Consider the following 24814-nt stretch of genomic DNA (forward strand, 5'->3'; position numbering starts at 1 on the left):
AGTCTCTAACTAATATTCCTAGACAGATGGAGATGAGGGTCCCAGGTATTTGGCCACAGGACTATACATTTTAAACAAACAAACAAAAAAAGATGAAAAGGTCAATTCAAGATTGTTTAGAATTACCTCTTTTCTCCACTTGAGCTCGCAGAACACCCTCTCGAAGCATTCATGCATGTAATTGAACTGAAAAAAACAACAACAGAGCAACACTCACTGACTTCTCAAGACCAGGCACCAGAGGACCATGGCTTTGAACTCCTGCCCAGAGTCAGTCACCTTCCAAACCTGCTCAGCCTAGAGAAAAACCTTAACAAGCTCCAGAAAACCCAGGCCTGGCTCATCTGCTATTCTCTGGCTCCTTCTAGTGGTAACTGTGAGTCAAGTGGGATATGAAATTGCCAATCCTACGCGGGCCTAAAGGAAAGACAGGAAGAACCTGGGGCTCTAGGATTCAAACAGGTTCAGATCTCAAAACAACTGCTCTACAGCTCTCTCCATTTACGCATTTAGCTTAAGGAGAACTTGAAGCCCAATCTGCTTTCCCCGTGCATGCTTCCCCAACTACCACTCACATATGGTGTGAAGATTTTAACCCATCGAGGCTTCTTCTCTCCTCGAGCATATTCAAAACAGAAGGCCATTCCTTCTTCATCTGTATCCCATCGTTGCATCTCATCCCATTCAAATGCTATTACCTGGTTCTAAACAACCGAGAACAAGAGCGTAAGTTTGAGAATGCTGGGGAGCTTAGGTAAGATGGTTCTGAACCAGACAGCAGAAAAGAAATCAGTAGAGATGTCTACATCATTTCAGGGAAAAGACTGTGACAGAAGAATAAAAGTCAGTGTAAGCAGCCAGTGAAGGTGAGGAGCAGTGTGGATCCAGAGCCTATTTACCCCAGTCAAAACAGTTTTGATATCATTTCCCCCACAAGGAGGAACTAACACATAGCAAGTGAGTATCAAAGTATTCCCAGTGTTCCTGGACCCCGCCCCCTGACTTCCCAGCTACGTGCTAAATGAACTCTCACCTCCAGTTGTCCTTCTTCAGTGCAGGCATGCAGTTTAAAGTGCGTGATGCTGATGGCTGTGATCACATGCCCCTTTCTCCTGGAGTCGCAGGCACAGTGGGGGAAGATGATTTCATTGTAGCCCTCACAAGTCCTTAGCATGTTGAGGTACTAGAAAAAAAAGGAAAGAGAAACAGTGTTATATGGAACTACACCATCAACAGGAGCTGCTGAGATGGCACACAAAAGAACCAAGAGAAACCTTGCAACCTGAAGACCTTGCCTCTGGTCTCACATCCAATGCCAAGCTGGGACAGGACTCCTAGATGATCCTTTATCCTCCTTCTAACTTCCAACTCCATACTTCCAACCCTGCTCTCTTTCTCTACTTATATATAAATGAAGCCAGAAGAGATACTGCAACCAAGACTCCTAGGACTAGAGGGAACTCACAATGCCATTTAGTCCAGCCCTCTATTTTCACTGTACCTAAGGGATGGAATCAAATCTATCCTTATAATTAAGGCAAGAGAGCTAATGTTTCTCATCTCTTCTCCAATCAAAAGTTAGAATGATCTCAGTGATGAGGATTAAGCTATCCCAAATCTCATATTCATAAAAAGTTTAAGCTGAAGGAAACTTTAAAAGTTAGTCATTTTACAGAAACTCAGAATAATATGAGACTTGCTTAATGTCACAGGTAATAGTAAGTGGCACAACCAGGATTAGAAGCCAGGTTTAATTTCTAGGCCTCTGATCCTTTCTCTATTACCAACTAGTCCCATTTAGCCCCACTGCCCCCTGGGTCTCCAGCATATGTGTCTCCTTAGAAAGCATCTAGACCAAAAACAAGTGACATATGTGACCCTCACAGGTACAATGCTCCAAGACTGATCCAGAGAGGTCTCTGAACTCTTTGTCCCTTCTCCTCTACAGTTAAGCCTGGTCTCTCTCTTACTTAACTCACTATGTTGAGTTGAGAGGGGAGAGAGTAAAAGAGAATGAATGGGAAGGAGAGTAGAAGAGAAATAGGGAAAAGATGATAAGGAAAAAAGAAGACGCATGGACTCTGACCTGGTTTCCTCAGTGATTGCCTGGGAAACAAGCAAATAGTCTCAAGTCTGTGTGACACCCCCATCTGCATGTCACACAGGAAGAACAAGGCACAGTGGGGAGGTGCGCAGAGAGTTAGAGAGAAGACAAAGGTATAGCACGCTAGTTGATTTCAACTAGATGGGTACGGAGGTTAGAATACACTGGAGAGCTGCCTTCTGCCTCACCAAGAGAAAAGAAGAGACAGGCACAAAAAGGACCCTAGGCAACCTATGGCTGTGGTACCAAGGAATGGCACCTAAGACTGTCTCTACTGCCACCAGGGACTGTCTGGGAAGACCAAAGGGTCCAGGGGGAAAAAAAAATTACACCACAGGCTCCCTTCCCTACTTTGTATTTACTTCTGCTTAGGTAAAATAATAGCAACTTTAAAGGTGAAAACTTATAAAGGGGTACCAAGAACACAGGGACAGGGTCAATACAGAAGTGCCAAAATAGTTCATTTGCATCATTTTTCTTCTCTGTCTCCCTCCATTACCCCATCCATCCCCCTTTATCATCATCCATCCTGAATCAGTGATAAACTGCTTAGGCCTTCTACTGGCACCATGAACAAAAAGAAATCTCTGACTACTATCTATACTTTGGTAAATATGACAGGCAGTGGATGATATAGGAGAGAACTCTTCTGGGGTTATAACAAGCAGCAAACAGCACAGAGTAGTGATCAAGAGCCTGGGCCCAGAATGCCCCAGGCTTGAATCCTGGACCCATAACTTCCTAACTCTGTAACCTTGGGCAAGTTATTTGAACTCTAGCAAATTATTAAATCCTAGGAGCCTTAGTTTCCTCTTCCATAAAACGGGAAATAATAATAGCATCTATACCATACAGTTATTTGTGACCTTGAAAAGTATCTAGCATAGTACTTAGTACATAATTAGTTATTCAATATATGACAGCTTTAAAAAATAATTTTAAAGGCTCCATTAAGGTAAGGTGTCATTGGGGAAATTTAAGGTTTTCCTGAGATTATCAGGTCAGGTAGTATTTCTCAGTTTTAAGTGGGCAATCTCTACATTCCTCGATTTGCAGAAAACATAGAGAAGAAATATTTAAAATTTTACATACATCCAAATTTCCAAAGGAAAGTTAATTTTTGTTTTCAAACATATTTACATAAGGGTGTAGCTATGTACTTCAAACAAAAAATTATCCTATTCTCCTTTCATATTAAATTCTCCTTTCATATTAAATTCTGAGTAACTAAATATGTATCCTAAATTACCTTCCTTGATTTGCATACCACTTAGATGATGGTGCACATCAGGCAAGAGAAGAGGACAGGTATGACATGGGACATTTTATAAATGTTCAATGTTCAGTAAGATAGGTAAATACTGAAATAGGACGGTTATTAAAGCAGAGACACAGTACTTAACAGAGCAAAACACTTTAGGTGAGGGGATGGAGGTCCATTCTGGAGAACTCTCTGTTCTCCCAAACAACCTGCCAAGGGTCAAACCAGATCTAAAATTGAAATAAAGGTCTGAGAGGAACCTTGGAAGCCAACTCTCCCAAATTCCAAGGGTAGTGTTTCTCAAGCACCTAAAGTTGCAGACTCACTAGGGTGCTTCTGTAAAAATCTTCACAAATATTTCTAGATCCTACCCCTAGAGATTCTGGTTTAGTAAATGTAAGGTGGGGTCCAGAAATCTGCATTTTGAGCAGGCTTGACAAGTGATTCCCATGTAACTGGGCTGGCAACTACACTTTGAGAAACACTGACTTCCACATATACCGCCTTGTGTGAAATCATTAAAAATTATGTTGACAAACACAAACCCAGAAACTTTTTTTTTTTAATAAATTTATTTTATTTATTTATTTTTGGCTGTGTTGGGTCTTTGTTGCTGCGCGCGGGCTTTCTCTACTTGCGGCGAGTGGAGGCTACTCTTCGTTGCACTGTGCGGGCTTCTCATTGCAGTGGCTTCTCTTGTTGTGGAGCACGGGCTCTAGGCGTGCGGGCTTCAGTAATTGTGGCACGTGGGCTCAGCAGTTGTAGCTCGCAGGCTCAGTAGTTGTGGTGCACAGGCTTATTTGCTCTGCGGCATGTGGGATCTTCCCGGACCAGGGCTCGAACCCACGTCCCCTGCACTGGCAGGCGGATTCTTAACCACTGCGCCACCAGGGAACCCCAAACCCAGAAACTTCTTATTTGTCAGTTCAACAATGGCAAGACGTAAGTTACACATGTTCACTGTTTGTGTGAGAGTTAAAAAAAAAAGAGAGAGGGACTTCCCTGGTGGTGCAGTTGTTACGAATCCGCCTGCCAATGCAGGGGACACAGGTTCGAGCTCTGGTCTGGGAAGATCCCACATGCCACGGAGCAACTAAGCCTGTGTGCAACAGCTACTGAGCCTGCGCTCTAGAGCCTGCAAGCTACAACTACGGAGCCCACGAGCCAAAACTACTGAAGCCCACGTGCCCAGAGCCCGTGCTCCGCAACAAGAGAAGCCACTGCAATGAGAAGCCCGCGCACCACAACGAAGAGTAGCCCCTGCTCGCTGCAACTAGAGAAAGCCCACGCGCAACAACGAAGACCCAATGCAGCCAAAAATAAAATAAATAAATAAGTATTAAAGACTTAAAAAAAAAGAGAGAGAAAAAAGAAAAAACAAGTCTTATGTACACTATATTCTCAACCATCCAAATTTGAGATTCAATCTAACTTTGCAAACAGGTAAAAAACAAAAACATTTTGATCACACTGGGTATTACAAACTATGGCAAAGGTATGAGCTGTCCTCTGTATTTGGAGAGCAAGGGAACTTACACAAAGCTTATTTATCTGTTAACTCTGGAGTATTTTGTCAAGATTCTACTTGAGAGCTAGCAACCTGAACATCCCCAATTTACAGAAAAGAAACTGAAAGTGACAAGCTTGTGAATTGCTGAAGATCTCACAGTGATCTGGCAACTAATCGTAGTGATCTGGCCTAATCTCAGGCCTATCAACTGTGCTAAGTTGTTATACATAATGGTATCAAGACCTACGGGCTCTGAAGGGTCCATCTGAGGTGGTAGTTTCAATGTATTGACCATGACCACTGACTAGGCTAATGTCTTTGAACACTGATACCTGAATAAAACCCAAACTTTTGTCAGGGGGGAGGTCTTTAAAATAGGACTGCAGTATTATGGGGCCGGTACACACTTGTACACTGGCACTAGGTTTTCAAGAGAAGCATATTTTATACTCAGTTCAGATGACCCACGGGGAAACCTATCAATGTACTAACTGCACTTGTGTTCTTAACTGAGGATTACAAGATACAAACTTGAGACTAAAAAATAATTTCATAATAGATTACTATGCTTGTTAAATTCAGATTTTCTATATTTTGCCACAGAACAACCCAAACCTATTTATTTCTCTAGCACTGGCACACACTTGGTGCTCAACAAATATTTTTTGTTAAATGTATAAATGGAAACTAGTGTGTTTAGAGTGCTATATGTGCAAAGAAACAATATGTATTCCATATTCAGAAGGCCTTATGAAATTACTTCGATTCTGTTGGCTTTGACAAAGGCAAAGAACTACTGCAGAGGTGGATAGCCCTTTTCAGTAGAAGATGCAGGTGTGTTGGTCAGAATCATGCATTAATATATAGAAGATAAGACCATTATCTTAAAGAAGAGGTGGAAGTTGAGTTTTAAAATCCTGTCTCCCCCATAGCAAAATTCCCTTAACCAAAATTCTGCCAAGACTCTATTCTATTTTTTTAAAAACATTTTTATTTATTTATTTATTTTCGAATATTTATTTATTTATTTATTTGGCTGCACCGCAGCATGCGGGATCTTTGTTGCCGTGTGCGGGATCTTTTTAGTTGAGGCTCTTAGCTGTGGCATGTGGGATCTAGTTCCCTGACCAGGGATTGAACCCAGGCCCCCTGCATTGGGAGCGTGGATTCTTAACCACTGTGCCACCACGGAAGTCCCAATACAATTAATTTAGATGGATCAACATTCCCTCCTAAGAACTGCTCAGAAAGTACAAAAGAAATTCAAGTGGCCTATCAGAATTATTACCAATGCAATTACTGCCTTGTGTAAAAACTGTACGAAAACTATTATGAAAAACTATAAATGGAAAATTTTCAACTATCTGAATTGGCCAAGAAAGAAGTTTTAAGATGATATGAGTGGAAGTTTTTAGAAGTGTTCTTTACAAATTTTATTTTTGACAATTTTCATCCCTCTATTTATGGCAGATACCAATTCAAAACTAATTTTGAAATATTCCAAGAATATCATAGGTAGCCCTCTCCAACAGAACTTTCTGTGATGATGAAAATGTTCCATATCTGGGCTGTCCAATACAGTACCTACTAGCCACATGTGACTACTCAACACCTGAAATGTGCTAATGCATCCGAAGAATTGGATTTTAAATTTTATTTAACTTAAATGAATTTAAAATTAAATTTAAATAGCCACATGAGGCTAGCAGCTATGGAATCAAACAGCACAGCTTTAGGATATCATACTAACCAAAAGCACTACTGAGCGTAAATGTTTAAGCAACTGCACAGATGGGAGTTGTGAAAATAAATGATTTTGTGATTGCTAAATCACAACTAAAATAATTTCTAATGTTAAACATCTAAATATTAATTCTTACAGAATCTTATTTTTATCATATTAAATGTTTTGCACATCTTTTATTTTAGGACTTTTTATTATCAAAAAGAATACTGTTTGGTTATTATTAATAATAAAGTTATATACCTATATATACCACAATAAGCTTTCTGTGTGCTAAATGGAGGAACACAATGGACTTTATATCAAGGTCTGTATCTCCCTCCTTCTTTTTAAATCAGTTAAGCCACTGACCAGGCTGTAAACATCTTTCAAAAATGACTAGAATAGGTTTAAGAGATAAGAAGGGGCATTTTCAAAAAGCACATGAAAAAATGCTCAACATCACTAATTATTAGAGAAATGCAAATCAAAACTACAATGAGGTATCACCTCACACCAGTCAGAATGGCCATCATCACAAAGTCTACAAATAACAAATGCTGGAGAGGGTGTGGAGAAAATGGAACCCTCTTACACTGTTGGTGGAAATGGAAGCTGATGCAGCCACTGTGGAAAACAGTATGGAGGTTCCTCGTAAAACTAAAAACAGAACTACCATATGACCCAGCAATCCCACTCCTGGGCATATATCTAGACAAAACCGTAATTCAAAAAGATATATGCGGGCTTCCCTGGTGGTGCAGTGGTTAAGAATCCGCCTGCCAATGCAGGGGACACGGGTTAGAGCCCTGGTCTGGGAAGATCCCACATGCAGCAGAGCAACTAAGCCCGTGCGCCACAGCTACTGAGCCTGTGCTCTAGAGCCCGCAAGCCACAGCTACTAAGCTGGCGTGCCACAACTACTGAAGCCCGTGCCCCTAGAGCCTGTGCTCGGCAACAAGAGAAGCCACCGCAATGAGAAGCCCGCGCACCTCAATGAAGAGTAGCCCCCACTCGCCACAACTAGAGAAAGTCTGCGCACAGCAACAGAGACCCAACACAGCCAAAAATGAAAATAAATAAAATAAATAAATTTATTAAAAAAAATATGCACGCCTATGTTCACAGCAGCACTATGCACAATAGCCAAGACATGGAAACAACCTAAATGTCCACCAACAGATGAATGGATAAAGAAGATGTGGTACATATATACAATGGAATACTACACAGTGCTATAAAAAAGAACAAAATAATGCCATTTGCAGCAACATGGATGCAACTAGAGATTATCATACTAAGTGAAGTCAGAAGGAGAAAGACAAATACCATATGATATCACTTATATGTGGAATCTAAAATATGACACAAATGAACCTATCTATGAAACAGAAACACAGACACATAGAACAGACTGGTGGTTGCCAAGGGGAAGGAGGTTGAAGGAAAATGGAGTGGGAGGTTGGTGTTAGCAGATGTAAGCTTTTATATACAGAATGGATGAACAAGGTCCTACTGTACAGCACAGAGAACTATATTCAATATCCTATGGTAAACCATAATGAAAAAGAATATTAAAATGAAGTGTGTGTGTGTGTGTATATATATATATATATATATATATATATATATGGCTGAATCACTTTGCTGTGCAGCAGAAATTAACACAACATTGTAAATCAACTATACTTCAATAAAAAAATATTGAAAAATAAAATCTATAAAACAATAAATACTGGAGAGGGTATGGAGAAAAGGGAACCCTCCTGCACTGTTGGTGGGAATGTAAATTGGTATAGCCACTATGGAGAACAGTATGGAGGTTCCTTAAAAAACTAAAAATAGAACTACCATATGACCCAGCAATCCCACTCCTGGGCATATACCCTGAGAAAGCCATAATTCAAAAAGAGACATGTACCACAATGTTCATTGCAGCTCTATTTACAATAACCAGGACATGGAAGCAACCTAAGTGTCCATTGACAGATGAATGGATAAAGAAGATGTGGCACATATATACAATGGAATATTACTCAGCCATAAAAAGAAACGAAATTGAGTTATTTGTAGTGAGGTGGATGGACCTAGAGTCTGTCATACAGAGTGAAGTCAGTCAGAAAGAGAAAAACAAATACAGTATGCTAACACATATATATGGAATCTAAAAAAAACAAAAAAAACGGTTATGAAGAACCTAGGGGCAGGACAGGAATAATGACGCAGATGTAGAGAATGGACTTGAGGACATGGGGAGGGGGACAGGTAAGCTGGGACGAAGTGAGAGAGTGGCATGGACATATATACACTACCAAATGTAAAATAGCTAGTGGGAAGCAGCCGCATAGCACAGGGAGATAAGTTCAGTGCTTTGTGACCACCTAGAGGGGTGAGATAGGGAGGGTGGGAGGGAGACGTAGGAGGGAGGAGATATGGGGATATATGTATATGTATAGCTAATTCACTTTGTTATAAAGCAGAAACTAACACAGCATTGTAAAGCAATTACACGCCAATAAAGATGTTTAAAAAAAAAAAGTGTGTGTGTGTGTGTATATATATATATATATATATATATATACACACACACATATATATACATATATACATATATATATACACACAAACATATATATATATATATATATATATATATATATATATATATATGGGTGAATCACTTTGCTGTGCAGCAGAAATTAACACAACATTGTAAATCAACTATACTTCAATAAAAAATATATTGAGGGCTTCCCTGGTGGTGCAGTGGTTGAGAATCTGCCTGCCAATACAGGGGACACGGGTTCAAGCCCTGGTCTGGGAAGATCCCACATGCTGCAGAGCAACTGGGCCCGGGAGCCACAACTACTGAGCCTGCGTGTCTGGAGCCTGTGCTCCGCAATAAGAGAGGCCACGATAGTGAGAGGCCCACGCACCGCGATGAAGAGTGGCCCCCGCTTGCCGCAACTAGAGAAAGCCCTCCCACAGAAATGAAGACTCAACACAGCCAAAAATAAATTAATTAATTAATTAAAAAAAATAAAAATTAAAAAAAAAGGAAGCCAAGGGACTTCCTTAAAAAAAAATATATATATATATATATAGAAAAATAAAATCTATAAACAATAAATGCTGGAGAGAGTATGGAGAAAAGGGAACCCTCCTGCACTGTTGGTGGGAATGTAAATTGGTACAACCACTATGGAGAACAGTATGGAGGTTCCTTAAAAAACTAAAAATAGAGCTACCATATGACCCAGCAATCCCACTCCTGGGCATATATCCAGAGAAAACCATAATTCAAAAAGATACATGCACCACAATGTTCACTGCAGCACTATTTACAATAGCCAGGACATGGAAGCAACCTAAATGTCCATCGACAGATGAATGGATAAAGAAGATGTGGCACATATATACAATGGAATATTACTCAGCCATAAAAGGGAACAAAATTGAGTTACTTGTAATGAAGTGGATGGACCTAGAGTCTGTCATACAGAGTGAAGTAAGTCAGAAGAAGAAAAACAAATACTGTATGCTAACGCATGTATATGGAATTTAAAAAAACGGTACTGATGAACCTAGTGGCAGGGCAGGAATAAAGACGCAAACATAGAGAACGGACTTGAGGACACGGGAGGGAAGAGGAAGCTGGGACGAAGTGAGAGAGTAGCACTGACATATATACACTACTAAATGTAAAATGGATGGCTAGTGGGAAGCTGCTGCAGAGCACAGGGAGATCAGCTCAATGCTTTGTGACAACCTAGAGGGTGGGATAGGGAGGGTAGGAGGGAGGCTCAACAAGGAGGAGATATGGGGATATATGTATATATATATATACATATAGCTGATTCACTTTGTTGTACAGCAGAAACTAACACAACATAGTAAAGCAATTATATTCCAATAAAGATGTAAAAAAAAAAAAGTAAGGAAATTAATAATTGTTGGACTTTAGTTAATATATAACAAGTGTACCATATTAAGTAAGATAGGAACTCTGTACTATCTCCTTAGTTTTTTCTGTAATATGAAACTGCTATAAATTCTATCAATAAAAAAGTAAAAAAAACCTAAAAATAGAACTACCATATGATACAGCAATCCCACTCCTGGGCATGTATCTGGAGAAAACCATAATTCGAAAAGATACATGCACCCCAATGTTTACTGCAGCACTATTCACAATAGCCAAGACATGGAAACAACTAAATGTCCATCAACAGAGGAATGGATAAAGAAGATGTGGTACATATATACAATGGAATATTACTCAGCCATAAAAAAGAATGAAATAATGCCATCTGCAGCAACATGGATGGACCTAGAGATTATCATACTAAATGAAGGAAGTCAGAAGGCGAAAGACAAATACTATATGATATCGCTCATACATGAAATCTAAAACATAATACAAATGAATGTATATACAAAACAGAAACTGACTCACAGACTTCAAAAACAAACTTATGGTTACCAAAGGGGAATGGTTGGGGGGAGGGATAAATTAGGAGGTTTGGGATTAACATATATACACTATATGTATTAAATTAGGAGGTTTGGGATTAACATATACACACTATATGTATTAAATTAGGAGGTTTGGGATTAACATATACACACTATATGTATTAAATTAGGAGGTTTGGGATTAACATATACACTCTATATTTTACTATATGTAAAATAGGGATAAATAGATAATCAACAAGGATGTACTGTATAGCACAGGGAACTCTACCCAATATTCTGTAATAACCTATATGGGAAAAGAATCTGAAAAAGAATGGATATATGTATAACTGAGTCACTTTGCTGTATATCTGAAACTAACACAACTTTGTAAATCAACTATACTCCAATATAAAATTAAATTAAATTAAAAAAGAGATAAGAAGGGGCATTTTATAAAGAGATTATGGGGACATAAACCTACCATGACCATTTTCCTTTGTTCATACAGCTTCTGTAATTGGTAGGATTTTTCCTCTGCTTTGATGTAACCTTTTTTCACATCATCAACAGCCTGTCACCAAAACAAGGCAGGGAAGAAAGAAATGTAAAAATTAGTATCAAGCACATTCTTGATAAAAATAAAGAGACACAGATTATTTTCACAATAACTCTTATCCATCTGGTTATCACCAGTGAACTCTGCCACATGGGTATATTTACTGGAATAAGTAGCATTTAATGAGCGTCTGGTATGTGCTCAAGGATTGTTCTAGGCACGTGAGGGATCTGGTTTCTCCTGTTAAGAGATTTAAATTCTGGTTAATTTGTACATGAGAAAGAATTACAGAACACTGCAAGATAGTATACAATACTGTATTAAAGACAACAGTGAAGTAGCAAAAAATGTGTGACATAAATAGTAAGTGATACATGCAGCCAGAACAGGAGAGCTTATTGCTAACCGTAGTTATCAAGGAAGTCTCGGTTGGACCCCAAAGGAGAGGCTGAACAGAAGAAACTACAAGCTAAAGTCAGGAAACAGGAATGGGTTTGACCTTAAATACATTCAGGAGACAGACCTGCCTGATGTGAATAAAGGGTACATGTTAGGGAACAATGAAAAATAATTCTGAATGGGTAGGTTAATAGGGTATGAAGGATCCTAAAGAGCAGGCACAGGAATTTAGATTTAGGGAGAGTAGAGAGCTAAAATAAATAATAAAAAAATCGTTGTTGTTATTGTTGTTTTTTAAGAAAGATTGATCTGTATATGACTGCCCAAATGATTTAAGCCAAGGAGAGAATGAAACAAGGGAGATCAACGATGTTGTGGTACTTTAAGCATGAAATGAAACAAGACCTTAATCTAGGGTGGTAACAACTGGAAGAGAGGAAGTGATAAATCTGAGACCATGAACTGAAAAACTTTCAGAGAGGACTTGATACAGGCATGAAGGTACCCAGATATAATATTCTAATATGCTAATTCTAAACTATTCCTGGTTCAGCCACATGAAACATACATCTCCTTTCCAACCTTACTCTACTCCTCCTCCACTCCAAGAAAAACTTTAAAAATCTAATGGAAGGGAAAACTGATCTTTGGGAGGAAAAAAAGAAAAAGAACAAATAGAACCATTTGTCCAGGGTATTCAGGATCTAACCTCAGTGAGTTACTGAAAGGACAACTCTATACAGACACCAGGCAGGGGCCCACTTGAAATCTTTATCAGAAAACTGCTGATTTCCTTAAGGTAGAAATCATTCCCCATAGTCTTTTAAGGGAAAATATTTGCATAACAGAATGAATTCAGGACTGAAGTTAAGAGACTAGTTCAAATTCTAGCTGTCACCTACCAATATGCACTTGAGTAAGTCACTTAAAACCTCTCAGTCTGTAAAACAGGAATAACACTCATCTTGTAGGTGGACAACAAAATAAGATAAAAGATGTTAATAGTTTTGTAAAGTATATATAAATATATATAAATAGTTACTATTACTATCACTTATATTAGCATCACTTAGCGGTTAAATTCCTCTAAGAACCACACAAGGATATTAATATCCTGCCTGGACTGTCTAATGGAAAGATTATGCAGTGTCTCCCCAGTCCTAGCCGTATAAGCGAGGATTCACTTAGAGAGGATTATATTCACAGAGGCGATGCTCAATAAGAACTGCCACCAATGTCCTGAAGAACCTGAACATTGTGTTGTTTATTGCCAAAAGACTCAGCTGCTCCAGGTCAAATTTAAACCAGTTACTGAAAAGCTGGGAGAGAAGTAAAGAGGGAAAACAAACAAATAAATACTGGTTTATCTATTCAGTTTCCCCAATACCTAGAACTGTGTCTGACTAGTAATAGCACTTAAATATTTTTTATAAGCTTTTTTTTATTATTAATTAATTAATTTTTGACTGTGTTGGGTCTTCGTTTCTGTGCGAGGGCTTTCTCTAGTTGTGGCAAGCGGGGGCCACTCTTCATCGCGGTGCGTGGGCCTCTCACTATCACGGCCTCTCTCATTGCGGAGCACAGGCTCCAGACACGCAGGCTCAGTAGTTGTGGCTCACGGGCCTAGTTGCTCCGCGGCATGTGGGATCTTCCCAGACCAGGGCTCGAACCCGTGTCCCCTGCATTAGCAGGCAGATTCTCAACCACTGCGCCACCAGGGAAGCCCAGCACTTAAATATTGATGAACGTTTCCCCAGGGCAGAGGTGGGTCATCTACCCAGAGTGAACATCTACTCCAGCAGCTCTAAGTGACCTATTTTCACATGGGGCAGTAAAAATGTTCTCTCCTCACTCATTTCTAATCAAGATTATACTGCTTGACTAGCCCTGAGTGAAAAACATAAATATTACCACACTAGATTCCTTTTTCCCTTAATTAAAATTTTTTATTAAAATAAAAGACATACATAATTTTTTTAATGTGTATTACTAAGAGGTGCCTAATAAAAATAAGTCTCCTGATCCCACAGCCTCATTACACAGATACTTTAAAGCACTGTAAACAGTTTTTTGTGATATTCCTTTCATAATTCTAAATGTCATGCTTATGCTAATTCCTAACTTATCAATTTTAGACAATGTTGACTTGCTGTTAAAAATAATAAGTTTTAGGGACCTCCCTGGAGGTCCAGTGGTTGAGAATCCGCGCTTCCACTGCAGAGGGCATGGGTTCGATCCCTAGTCAGGGAACTAGGATCCCGCAGGCCACGTGGTGCGGCCAAAAAAATAATAAGTTTTAGCTTTCTTATACCACTCCTACACTCTCACTTCTTCTTCCTTCAACACCTCCATAAAAATTAAATCAATAATCAGTATTGATTACTGTAATCTATACATTATTGTAAGCATGTAAACATTGTTCACAACTAAATCATGTACTGTACCAGGGCTTCCTCTCTTGTACATTTTTTTTTTCCTCTTAGGTTAACTGCCTCATGTTTGTTTGTAACCTTCCACATGTCTCTCACCAATTCTTCCACGATAACCAAACACCAAAGTCATGTTGATTCATTCAAACATTCATTTTCTAAAAACTGTTGACTGTTCTCATGTGCTGTGTCTCATCCTGTTCTCTTTGCAGGTTTATGCCTCTTAAAATCCATTAATGTTATTTTAGTGAGCTTTCAGGAAGAAGTAGTTTAAAAGTATGTTTAGTCTGCCAGGCTTAGCCAGAAATTAAATATATCTTACTACGGATTTTGACCTTATCAATTTTTTAAGGAAAAGGCACATTACTATCATTATTATCCAGTATTTCATCAATTCTAAGGTGCACATTTTTTCACATTTTATTGTTCCTAAAATTGGGATGCATCTTATAATCAACGTGTGTTGTTTAACCGGTAGCTTTTTTCTCTTGGTAGTACATAAAATACTAGTGCATCTTACAACTGATGGCATCTTAGAATTGATGAGATGCATGAGATATTCCCACCACCAACATATGATACAAAAAAATAACTAAAATTAAGTGAGGGAAAAAATTTAGTATTATTTTCCAAAAGGCACAATTGTTTACCTAGTCAATCAAAAAAATCATTTGCGCTGTTGTGCACTGCTGGGAATGTAAAATGGTACAGCTGCTATGGAAAACAGTGTGGCGATTTCCTCAAAAAATTAAAAATAGAATTACCATATGATCCAGCAATCCCAATTCTGGGTATATTAAAAGCAGAAGTTTGAAGAGATATTTACATAACCATGTTCATGACAGCATTATTCGTAACAGCCAAGAGGTGGAAGCAACCTAAATGTCCATCCACAGATGAATAAACAAAATGTGATATACATGTACAATGGAATATAATTATTCGGCCTTAATAAGGAAGGAAATCCTGTCACATGCTACAACATGAAAAAGCCTTAAGGACATTATGCTAAATGAAATAAGCAAGTCACAAAAAGACAAATAATGTATGATTCTACTTACATGAGATACCTAAAGTAGTCAAATTCACAGAGTGTAGAATGGTAGTTGCCAGAGGTAGAGGAGGGGGAAATGAGTTGTTTAATGGGTAGAGAGTTTTAGTTTTGCAAGATGAAAAATTTCTGGAGATCCATTGCACAATAATGTGAATATATTTAACACTACTGTACATTTTAAAATGGTTAAGAGGGTAAAAAAAAAAAAACTTATTAAATTACAAATTTTAAATATGTACAGTTTATTGTATGTCAATTATACCTCAATAAAGCTGTTTAAAAAATTGTTTGAAGAAACAGAAGAGTTCAGAAAAGGTGTTGCATATGAGATACTGCTACAAAAATAACAGCTTTTCTTTCTATATACCTAAATATTTTATTTTTGCTTTACAGTTTTATAATTCAAAAAGTAATTTCACAAGCTCTGCTTTGTTTAAATTTTGATACTGATTAAAAATGTTACTATTACCCTTTAATAGATCAGAAAACAGATCTCAGCAAAGCTATGTTAAAGATTTACCCAATGGAGAGCTTGTACTTGAACCAGATATTCTGACTCCCGGTAAATAATTATTCTGTTCCAACAATACAAAGAAAAAATATATCATTCATAATTGTAATAAAAATATAAAATACTTGTGAATAATTTAAAGGGGCATATGTGAAACATAAAACAACAGAACTTTATTTGGGGAAACAAAAGATGAGATGAATAAAACAGAAACATTAAACATTTAGTTGGGAATACCACATTTAATAAAAATGGTGACTCTTCTTCAGTTAAACTATAAATTTAACAAAAACCCAATTGTAACGGATACTTTATAAAGTGTTATGAAATGGGTTAATTATTTTCAAAATAATCTTAAAACAAAATGTTTAAAAGAAAGTAAAAAGTAAGGATAGTATTCTCTATATGGCTCTGCTAAATTCATTATTTACAGTCATAGCAGTATAAACACTGAATATTAATCTAACAAATATTGTAATTTGACTATAGTGAGAAGATGGGACAGATGAAAAGGTACGAATATGTAGTGCAGTGGCGGAGGAAATGGAGCTAAAGTCTCATCTTCTAGAGCAGGTAATTAAGCAATATTGCTTGAATCGGAAACATCAAGTAGGAGTAATATAATTAAGTTATAATAGAGGTATGGAAGTAAATATAAAATGAAATAGATAGCCCATGTTCTTGGATTCGAAAAATTAATATTGTTAAAAAGGCCATACTACCCAAAGCTATCCACAGATTTAATGTGATCCCTATCAAATTACCCATGACATTTTTCACAGAACTAGAATAAATAATCCTAAAATTTATATGGAACCATAAAAGACCCAGAATTGCCAATGCAATCTAAAAGGAAAAAGGACAAAGCTGGAGGCATAATCTTCCCAGACTTTGGACAATACTACAAAGCTACAGTAATCAAAACAGTGTGGTACTGGCACAAAAACAGATATATGGATCAATGGAACAGAATAGAGAGCCCAGAAATAAACCCACACATCTATGGTCACTGGTCACTTAATCTTTGAAAAGGAGGCAAGAATATACAGTGGAGAAAAGACAGTCTCTTTAGCAAGTGGTATTGGGATAGCTGGACAGCCGTGTGCAAATCAATGAAGTTAGAACACTCCCTTATGCCATGCACAAAAATAAACTCAAAATGGCTTAAAGACTTAAATATAAGACATGACACCATAAAACTCCTAGAAGAGAACATAGTCAAAACATTCTCAGACATAAATTGTAGCAATGTGCTCTTAGGTCAGTCTCCTCAAGGCAATAGAAATAAAAGCAAAAATAAACAAATGGGAGCTAATCAAACTTTTAAGCTTTTGCACAGCAAAGGAAGCCATAAACAAAACAAAAAGACAACCTACATACTCGGAGAAAATATCTGCAAACCATGCTACTGACAAGGGCTTAATTTCCAAAATATACAAACAGCTCATACAACTCAATAACAAAAAAATAAACGACCCAATCAAAAAATGGGCAGAAGACCTAAACAGCCATTTCTCCAAAGAAGACATACAGATGGCCAATAGGCAAATGGAAAGATGCTCAACATCGCTAATTATTAAAGAAATGCAAATCAAAACTCAATAAGATACCACTTAACACCAATCAGAATGGCCATTGTTAAAAAAATCTACAAATAACAAATGCTGGAGAGGGTGTGGAGAAAAGGGAACCCTCCTATACCTGTTTGTGGGAATGTAAGTTGGGGTAGCCACTATGGAAAACAGTATGCAGGTTCCTCAGAAAACTAAAAATAGAATTACCATATGACCCAGCAATCCCACTCTCGGGCATACAACTGCAGAAAACTCTAATTTGAAAAGATACATGCACCCCAATGTTCATAGCAGCACTACTTACAATAGCCAAGTCATGGAAGCAACCTAAATGTCCGTGGACAGATGAATGGATAAAGAAGATGTGGTATGTGTGTGTGTATTCACACACTCACATGCACACACACACCCACGTATATATAATGGAATATTACTCAACCATAAAAAAGAATGAAACAATGCCACTTGCAGCAACATGGATGGAGCTAGAGATTATCATACTAAGTGAAGTCAGAGAAAGACAAATATCATATGATATCATTTATATGTGGAATCTAAAATATAACACAAATGAACTTCTTTACAAAACAGAAACAGACTCACAGACATAAAAAACAAACTTCATGGTTACCAAAGGGGAAACGGGCTGGGGGAGGGATAAATTAAGAGTTTAGGATTAGCAGATACACACTACTATATATAAAATAGATAATCAACAAGGACCTACTATGTAGCACAGGGAACTATATTCAATATCTTGTAATAAACCGTAATGGAAAAGACTATGAAAAAGAATATATATGTATAACTGAATCACTCTGCTCTACACCAGAAACTAACACAACATTGTAAATAAACTATACTTCAATAAAATTTTTTAAAAAGATGAAATAAAACAAACAACAAAAAACAAGCTAAAAGAGGTGAAAGTGGTTGCCTATGAGAGGAAAAGAAGTGGGAATAACTAATATTTTTCATAATAACCTGTGTAGAACCATTTGATACTTTAAGCTCTATGTATGTATAATTTTGATGAAACATTTTTTGAAAAAGAACATAGCCCCATAATGTTCATTTGTTATTGTTTTAAAATATAATAAAAAATACATTTTGAACTCCAGGATATCCCCTTCTTAAACTTTTTTTTTTTTAATGGCTTTATTTATTTATTTATGGCTGTGTTGGTTCTTCATTGCTGTGCACGGGCTTTCTCTAGTTGCAGTGAGTGGGGGCTACTCTTCATTGTGGTGTGAGGGCTTCTCATCACGATGGCTTCTCTTGTTGCGGAGCACAGGCTCTAGGCGTGTGGACTTCAGTAGTTGTGGCATGCAGGTTCAGTAGTTGTGGCTTGTGGGCTCTAGAGTGCAGGCTCAGTAGTTGTGGCGCACAGGCTTAGCTGCTCCACAGCATGTGGGATCTTCCTGGACCAGGGCTCGGACCCGTGTCCCCCGCACTGGCAGGTGGAGTCTTAACCACTGCACCACATGGGAAGTCCCCCCACTTCTTAAACTTATCTTTTGTCAAAATGGGATAGAACATTTTACAAATTTAACTAAGATCCAGGAGGTAAAACAGCTTTCTCAAGGATTCACACTGGATTGGCAAATGACCACTACATATGAACAGAAAAAGAAATCAGGCCTTTCCAGGGAGATCAATTCACCCACCTGATGAAAGAAGTAGGTAACAGCAAGGTCATTGTCATTTAAGAGGATTTCTTCTTCTGTCGTAAAAAGCCACTTTCGAATGGTCAGGCAGGTGCCTGGCACAGCTGATGTGTAATTCTGGACGTAGAGTTTATGAGGAAATTCATTAGGTGCCAGCTTACGTACTAAAGAGAAGACAAAGCAAAGAAAGCTAGAGTGAGAAGATATACAAGGCATCTCCCTAGTATGAACTGTGTAAAGCAGACAAGAATGGAGGTTATCATTAACCAGCACATCAGCTTAGTTCCATCCAGGAGCTCTGCCTTGGGACCACAAAATATCAATTTGTCTAACCAAATCTACGCCTTCTAATATGACTGGCCAACTGAGCCTCAAGCTAACTGAAATCTATCACCTGAATGAAACACCTTTCAGTTAACATGCTGACTTTGCAGACAGCACCTACTCCAAAGTCAGTTAAAATATCTGATCCATAATTGAGTTAAGTTACAGCAATGTCCACTGAACATCTTTAAAGCAAGCCTCCCCTCTTACCCAGCTATGGTGCATTCAGAGTCTCTCATGTGGCAGTTCTCAATGAACAGCTTTTATTATTAGGAGCTGAAAGGCTCTCCACATCCCCCCACAAGTCTAAGACATTCACCAAAGTGAAAAGTGACTTCTGGGTAGCCTTACTTCCTCTTCCTAACAATGCTCAAGCAGGATAAAACACTACCACTTTTAATTTCTATATTGTTTTTCTTTAAAAAGGTAGAGTTTTCGTCTCTTGATGTTTACTTGGCTTTATAACAGAGCAAAAGACAGATTTAATATTTCCCATTTTTTGTTAACTAAAGCTTAGAGAAGAAGGTAAGATTAGAATCCAAGTGTCCTGGGTCCTTAGCAATCCTTTGTAATATTTATATCTGCCTAGTTAGACTGTAGAGAGTTGGGAAGAAAATAAACAATTGGGAGATAGCTGCTTTAGCGGGAATCAGAGTTGTTCTACCTTGACCTGGGATGGCAAGGCGACTCAAATCTACCAAACTCTCTCCCTTTCCGGGATGAGGAAGTTCTGATCAGTCAATATTATCTGTTGTTTCTGGCCTTAGCCCTGTACATATATGATGTGGAAAAGACCCATAAACCGTAGGAAGTTTGTCATTTAAAGCAAGCCTTCCAACTTCCTCCCCTTTGTGGTCTCAGTGCAACCATCCCTAGCTTTTATAAAAGAATAAATAAGAGAAAATCTCTGTCACCGTGCAATAAAACTTCCTAGGAAGAGGATATCTGTTTATGCAAACTTAAACACTGGGTTGGCCAAAAAGTTCGTTCGGTCTTTTCCATAAAATGGCTCCAGTAGCGCTTAGTTGTCTTTAACTTCATTCGAAACAGATTGTATTGTGACAGCTATCATATCAGCATGCATTTAAAAAAACTTATCAAAATTGGGTGAATTTTTGTGTAGCCATTTTAATATTGAAGATGAAAGAAAAAAGCAACAATTTCGGCATATTATGCTTTATTATTTCAAGAAAGGTAAAAACGCAACTGAAACGCAAAAAAAGACTTGTGCAATGTATGGAGAAGGTGCTGTGACTGATCAAACGTGTCAAAAGTGGTTTGCTGGACTTCTCTGGTAGAGCGGTGGTTAAGAATCCGCCTGCCAATGCAGGGAACACGGGTTCGAGCCCTGGTCCAGGAAGATCCCACATACCACGGAGTAACTGAGCCCATGCACCACAACTACTGAGCCTGCACTCTAGAGCCCGAGAGCCACAAGTACTGAGCCCGCCCGCCTAGAGCTCGTGCTCTGCAACGAGAAGCCACCGCAATGAGAAGCCTGCGCACTGCAACGAAGAGTAGCCCCTGCTCGCCACAACTAGAGAAAGGCCCCGCACAGCAAGGAAGTACCAACACAGCCAAAGAAAGCAATCAATCAATCAATAAATTAAAAAAAAAAAAAAGTGGTTTGCAAACCACTTTCTTTCGTGCTGGAGATTTCTCGCTCTATGATGTTCCATGGTCGGGTAGACGAGTTGAAGTTGATAGAAATCAAATAGAGACGTCAACTGAAAACCGTCAATGTTATACCATGTGGGAGATAGCTGACATACTCAAAATATCCAAATCAAGTGTTGAAAATTATTTGCACCAGCCTGGTTATGTTAATCGCTTTGATGTTTGGGTTCCACATAAGTTAAGCGAAAGAAACCTTCTTGACTGTACTTCCACATGCGATCCTCTACTTAAACATAACAAAAACGTTCCGTTTTTAAAACAAATTGTAGTAGGTGATGAAAAGTGGATACTGTACAATAATGTGGAACAGAAGAGATCGTGGGGCAAGCGAAATGAACCACCACCAGCCGCACCAAAGGCTGGTCTTCATCCAAAGAAGGTAATGTTGTGTATAAGGTGGGATTGGAAGGGAGTCCTCTAACATGAGCTCCTTCCAGAAAACGAAACAATTAATTCCAACAAGTACTGCTCCCAATTAGACCAACTAAAAGCAGCACTCGACGAAAAGCGACCAGAATTAGTCAACAGAAAACGCATAATCTTCCATCAGGATAATGCAAGACCACATGTTTCTTTGATGACCAGGCAAAACTGTTACAGCTTGGCTGGGGAGTTGTGATTCATCTGCCGTATTCATCAGACATTGCACCTTCGGATTTCCATTTATTTTGGTCTTTACAAAATTCTCTTAATGGAAAAAATTTCAATTCACTGGAAGCCTGTAAAAGGCACCTGGAACAGTTCTTTGCTCAAAAAGATAAAAAGTTTTGGGAAGATGGAATTATGAAGTTGCCTGAAAAATAGCAGAAGGTGGGACTTCCCCTGGTGGTCCAGTAGTTACGAATTGACCTTCCAATGCAGGGGACGCGGATTCGATCCCTGGTCGGGGAACTAAGATCCCACATGCCGTAGGGCAACTAAGCCCATGTGCCACAACTACTGAACCTGCGCGCTCTGGAGACCAAGCCCCACAACTAGAGGGAAGCCCACGTGCCACAGCAAAAGATCCCGCATACCACAATGAAGATCCTGCGTGCTCAACTAAGACCCGACGCAGCCAAATAAATAATAAATTTAAAAAAAAAAAGAATATAAACTCTACTGGAGCAAAGAATTTTAAAAAATGGCATAAGGTAGTGGAACAAAACGGTGAATATGTTGTTCAATAAAGTTCTTGGTGAAAATGAAAAATGTGTGTTTTATTTTTACTTAAAAACCAAAGGAACTTTTTGGCCAACCAGTACATGCATTAAAGCAAAGGCTTGGGACTTCCCTGGTGGCGCAGTGGTTAAGAATCCGCCTGCCAATGCAGGGGACACGAGTTCGATCCCTGGTCCAGAAAGATCCCACATGCTGCAGAGCAACTAAGCCCCTGCACCACAACTACTGAGCCTGCGCTCTGGAGCCCGCGAGCCACAACTACTGAAGCCTGTGTGCCTAGAGCCCATGCTCCGCAACAAAAGAAGCCACTGCAATGAGAAGCCCATGAACTGCAACGAAGAGTAGCCCCCACTCGCCGCAACTAGAGAAAGCCCACGTGCAGCAACGAAGACCCAATGCAGCCAAAAATAAATAAATAAATAAAATTTTTTTAAAAAAGCAAAGGCTTTTAATCAACATATTTCTTTCTAACTCCTGAAAACAAAAAGCTATTCTTAAAAATCTACAAAAACCATAAAGTACACTAAAACAAGCTGTGGCTAAGTAGAAAATCCCCTTTTTAAGGCTGTTTCATTGGAATATATTAATTTTGAACTCTGATTTTTAAAAATCTCATGAAAGTATCTGCTTCAGTGCTGGGTGTAAGTAACTGATACTGACAAAAGAGGAAAAAGGGGTGATCAGGTATCTAGACTTAGTGGGATTATGCTTAATGGGATTTGTCCTCTCTGCTTGTTAGAAACAGTCCCAATTAGTGGGATTGCCCCTTGTCTTCAAGATCTTCTTCTCCAGGCAAACAGTTTCAATCTGACAGCTTTTGGGAGCTTCAGTTTCTTAGTATTAGGATAAAATATCCTCAAACAAAACTTAATATTAGTCACTGGCACTTACCAAAGAAATGATTGATCACTTCAAATAAGGCAAAGTAATTCACTGTTGTACTGTCCATGCCAACCTTTGCTGCAATAGCCTAAAGTGTAAACAGGATAGATTAGTTTCAGGAAAACAAAATCAGACAGTGCTGTGGGAAAAGACAGGTATATGCATGAGGAGTGGGGAGAAGAGAAGGGTTTTGCCATCTTGGTTTCATATAAACTAAATTCATGGTCCATAGCTACTCTTTTTTGTATGTATGCATACATATGCATGAAATAAAAGAGAAAAATACCTGTATTTGATCCAAACAGCTATGATCTCTAAATATGAGTTTCTCCCCTCCAATTAAAGCTGATAACAGTCTCTCCTTAAATATCAGCTTTGCTCTCTGAAATAGGACTTATATCATGATGATCTTTTTGAATAGCACTTACAAAAAATGTGCTACATAAGGACAGATTTTAAGAAGAAAATAAATTCTTAAATATCTAGTCTCACACATTCAGCCTACATTTAATATAGGCTGTTAACATACAAGATCTATATCTTTGGTTCTTGAGCTTAAAACATTGTTTATCAATTTTGCTCATACTTCACAAATTATTCTTGTTTACTTTTCAGATGATACATGTCTCATGCTGGGGACCTCCATATCCTAAGAATTATCATCATCCTTATCCACGTGAAAATAGCAAAATGTTGGGACAACAGAGACATTTTAAACAAGTATCAGTCCTTCTCTCTAGGAACTAAGGTCCCAACATGATAAATAAAAAGAAATTGAAAGACTCCACATGCAAATAAAGGAGAATTGAAATTACATACAAATAACAACAAGAAAACACAAAGCAAAAAACACAAACTAGTAGTACCAAAATTCCTTTTCAAGATCAATCCCAAAATGTATAAATAAGGTGTTAATTAAACAAGAGAAAATTATTGAGTATTAGTGTCTCAGTAAACCAAATATGATTATATCCTTCTTCCCGTATCTACTCACATATCAGACCTAGGTTCATCCCTGATGTGAGGCAGAAACTGGAGACTGTAAGTGTTCTAAGCTACCATTCTATACTGCACTAGATAGAAACTGAAATCTTCTCAAGGTTTGGAAAATGGCTTATAGCTAGAAGTCTCTGTAACAGGGTGAGGAGAGAAGTGAAAAAAAAAAATTAGGCCTTGCTAGAGAAGTATTGAAAATGAAACAAAACATCAATAAGCTATACAAAATTAATGTTTTCCTTGCAATCAATCCACCATTTTATAATTTCTGAAATACCTCAGATCCGGTACATATCCTTTTGCCATGGTATACAGTAAATATTTGGGGGGTAAATTTTTTGTTTGCCACAAAGGAGAAATAAGTACTAATATCCAGAAACCCACTAGTCTCCCTGAAAATCTTGATCAAATCAGGATTAAAGACCAATGAAAAGGCCTAAAAGAAACAATTACACCCAGCACCTGGATCATGATCTTTAAATACCATTCCTCACTGAAAGGAAAGACTCCTTGGGGAAATGACTG

The 24814-nt window shown here is 38.3% G+C and overlaps 1 protein-coding gene across 4 annotated transcripts in view; it reads right to left on the minus strand.

The window, feature by feature from the left end:
- The window catches only part of SNX27 (sorting nexin 27), an 85040-nt gene that overhangs the window by 4642 nt on the left and 55584 nt on the right, over positions 1–24814 (minus strand). For 3 of the 4 annotated variants that reach the window (XM_082474936.1, XM_082474934.1, XM_082474937.1), the window contains 6 exons: positions 23303–23381; positions 19250–19413; positions 11541–11630; positions 1034–1183; positions 576–704; positions 127–186 (listed from right to left, as the gene is read on the minus strand). In XM_082474936.1, coding sequence (XP_082331062.1) covers positions 127–186; positions 576–704; positions 1034–1183; positions 11541–11630; positions 19250–19413; positions 23303–23381 — 672 coding nt within the window. The remainder of the gene's footprint in view (positions 1–126; positions 187–575; positions 705–1033; positions 1184–11540; positions 11631–19249; positions 19414–23302; positions 23382–24814) is intronic. The other variant, XM_082474935.1, reaches the window with a different exon arrangement.

Source organism: Balaenoptera physalus, assembly GCF_965194825.1.
Source record: "Balaenoptera physalus genome assembly, chromosome: 1".
NCBI classification, from domain to species: Eukaryota; Metazoa; Chordata; class Mammalia; order Artiodactyla; family Balaenopteridae; genus Balaenoptera; species Balaenoptera physalus.